The sequence below is a fragment of the Lactuca sativa genome, chromosome 9 (assembly GCF_002870075.4).
Source record: "Lactuca sativa cultivar Salinas chromosome 9, Lsat_Salinas_v11, whole genome shotgun sequence".
Classification (NCBI taxonomy): Eukaryota; Viridiplantae; Streptophyta; class Magnoliopsida; order Asterales; family Asteraceae; genus Lactuca; species Lactuca sativa.
This window is the reverse complement of record NC_056631.2, coordinates 29,177,450-29,180,403: the sequence shown is the minus strand read 5'-3', so window position 1 is coordinate 29,180,403 and position 2,954 is coordinate 29,177,450. Positions and strand designations below refer to the sequence as shown.

At 34.3% G+C, this 2,954-nt stretch overlaps 1 protein-coding gene across 1 annotated transcript; it reads left to right on the top strand.

Annotated features, from left to right (window-relative positions):
- The first annotated feature begins 826 nt into the window (after nt 1-826).
- LOC111907494 (serine/threonine-protein phosphatase PP1 isozyme 2) lies at nt 827-2,954 on the top strand. Its single transcript, XM_023903289.3, has 4 exons — nt 827-1,500; nt 1,689-2,248; nt 2,335-2,543; nt 2,626-2,954. Exons 1-3 carry the CDS (start codon nt 1,302-1,304, stop codon nt 2,506-2,508), a joined length of 933 nt encoding a protein of 310 aa, XP_023759057.1. The 5' UTR covers nt 827-1,301; the 3' UTR covers nt 2,509-2,543; nt 2,626-2,954.

Here is a 2,954-nt window from a genome sequence, read left to right as displayed (position 1 = left end):
ATTTGTTTTCGGATGAGCGCACACATATTCATCAATGAGACAACATATTTAAATGGTCTTTTAACAATGCACTACAAATATGTTTAAGTTATAAAAAATATAGTTTCCATTAGGTGTTCACGTTGAAGTTTTATGTAATAGATGCATGCGCCTTTTTTTCCCTCAATTAGATAGAAATATATCACAAATACGTAAGAAAAGACACACTTATGAAATGATACGTTTTCATTGCTAAATAAAACAAATGAAAATTATCCTAAACTTTTGAAACCATTGCAAATGTAGAATAAAAGGCTTAGACAACGTAGTCTATACTAAAATTCATTAGACACAACATAGTTCCTAGTCTATACATATAAAATCATGAAGAGGTTCCAATATTTGATTTAAAACTCCATAATTCCATTTCAATAAAGGTTATGAACATTTGAAATTAACATATATTTTTACATAATTCGTATTCCCTAATTATTTTTAAATCAATCAACCAACTATTCAATATTTTATGTAAGATTGTCATAGTTTAAATCAAAATATATATGGTAAACTAACAAATTACGGTAAAAAGTGACATCCCTATACTTTTATAAGTATTTTATCTCAATGATACAAATTAAGCATATGATTCCCAGATTCTACAAGTATTTTTTAGTTTGTTTTTAAATAAGAAAATCAAATAAAAAAAAGATTGCACCAAAATAAGGACTATAATAATGTTTTTGAAACATGATGTGGTATATCTAACATTCATAAACCATGAGGGGAGTATTTTGTAAATATCCCAAAAAAACAAGTGGGAAACAAATAACCCACCATCAATTTTTTGGGCATATCAAAACCCTAGATTTCAAATTTGTCTTTGGATTAACAAAATCAGAAAGATAAAATACCAGCACAAAAGTTTTGATTGGGAAATGAGAGCAGAAATTTGAAACCACACAAGCGCTACGGATTTATCGTTCTCGACGAATTTTGATCATCGAGTTCGGCATCTTCGCCCAATCAGAGTTGCAGCCCCTCTTCTCCTCCTCCCTCCTCCGTCAGCTCGCCAATTTTTTACCTGCTATTAAATTTTTGTTAATATTTTTCTGTAACCCTACTTGTCCATGCGCATACATCATGTATATGATTAAAAATTCCGAGGAACAAAAACAATGTACTAACAATAAGTAGTTGAAAATCGCCGAAGCAATTTCGTTTTCTTCTGGTTTGTTTTTGTTTTACGATCTAGGGTTTCTGGGTGTTTTTGAGAACCCAGGTTTCGGAGAAATTTCGAGGGAGGTAGAAGTATTTAGAGATCAATGGCTCAAAATGGTCAGGGAATAGACCCTGCCGTACTCGATGATATAATCAATCGGCTATTGGAGTTCCGGCTAGCGAGAACCGTCCGGCAGGTTCAGCTTTCGGAAGCGGAGATCCGTCAACTATGTGCCGCTGCTCGAGAAATCTTTCTTCAACAGCCTAATCTTCTAGAGCTCGAAGCTCCCATTAAGATCTGCGGTAAGAAAAACGATAATCTGATTTCCTTGATGTATTCAAATTTCAAATACTGTTTGTTTTTTGTAGCGATTTTTCATTATCTTGTTCCATTGCGTATTTGTTGTTTGTCGTGAGGATCTTATCTGATTTTTTGTTCTGATTGTATGGTGTAGAATCCATATTTAACTGTTTGATCTCTGTGAAAACAGGTGACATTCATGGACAATACGGTGATCTGTTAAGGCTGTTTGAATATGGAGGGTTTCCTCCAGATGCAAATTACTTGTTTCTAGGGGACTATGTGGATCGTGGGAAGCAGAGTCTTGAAACCATATGCCTTTTACTCGCCTACAAAATCAAATTCCCTGAAAACTTCTTCCTTTTAAGAGGAAACCATGAATGTGCTTCCATCAACAGGATCTATGGCTTCTATGACGAATGTAAACGCCGATTCAATGTTAGACTTTGGAAAACTTTTACTGATTGTTTCAATTGTCTTCCTGTTGCTGCTCTTATAGATGACAAAATACTATGCATGCATGGTGGTCTTTCTCCTGATCTTACAAACTTAGATCAAATAAGAAACTTACCTCGCCCCACTGATGTTCCAGACACCGGTTTGCTTTGTGATTTACTCTGGTCAGATCCTAATCGTGACATTAAAGGTTGGGGAATGAATGATAGGGGAGTTTCTTATACTTTTGGTCCTGATAAAGTTGCAGAGTTCTTAATGCAGCATGATATGGACCTTGTTTGTCGTGCTCATCAGGTTTTATTCACATTCACATTACATTTATTGATATTCATGTATATATATATGGTACTAATTGGAATGTTGGTTTGTCATTTTTGCAGGTTGTAGAAGATGGGTATGAATTCTTTGCTGATAGACAGCTTGTTACTATATTCTCTGCTCCAAATTATTGTGGTGAATTTGATAATGCTGGTGCTATGATGAGTGTTGATGAGAGCTTAATGTGTTCTTTCCAAATCTTGAAGCCAGCTGATAGAAAACCTAGATTTTTATAATTCGGTGACTTGAATCCTGCTGTATTGGTGACCTGGTAAGTATCAATTTATTTTCTTGAACTTGTTGCCTATGCGTGAAATAGTGAATTGACATAATTGTCCTCTGGTTGTTTGCAGAATTGAAGATGGATGACAGCAGGAGTGGTGTGTTGTGGTTTTCTGTGAAGAACATGTTGGAAAGACCTTTTGTTGAAGTTTTTTCTGCTTTTAAGGTAAGGGGTAGTTCCAGGATGACCACAAAATGCTGCTACTTTTTTTTTTTTTTTTTTTTTATAATATTTTTTTTCTTCCTATTTAAAACACTATTAATGGAGTCTGTGGTTTTAAACTTTTGACATAGCAATTTATAATGAGACTGCGACTACATTTGGGTTTGTAAATTGCAATGATTGACACTGTATTACTACTACTATTACTACTACTGATTGCTGTTAGACACCAAAGAA

What these genes read in the sequence shown, in the direction of transcription:
- LOC111907494 (XM_023903289.3), top strand. Translation starts at nt 1,302, where the DNA reads ATGGCTCAAAATGGTCAGGGAATAGACCCTGCCGTACTCGATGATATA. An exon ending in AGCTCCCATTAAGATCTGCG is followed by an intron (nt 1,501 to 1,688) that starts GTAAGAAAAACG and finishes CTGTGAAAACAG; the next exon opens with GTGACATTCATGGACAATAC. An exon ending in TTGTTTGTCGTGCTCATCAG is followed by an intron (nt 2,249 to 2,334) that starts GTTTTATTCACA and finishes TCATTTTTGCAG; the next exon opens with GTTGTAGAAGATGGGTATGA.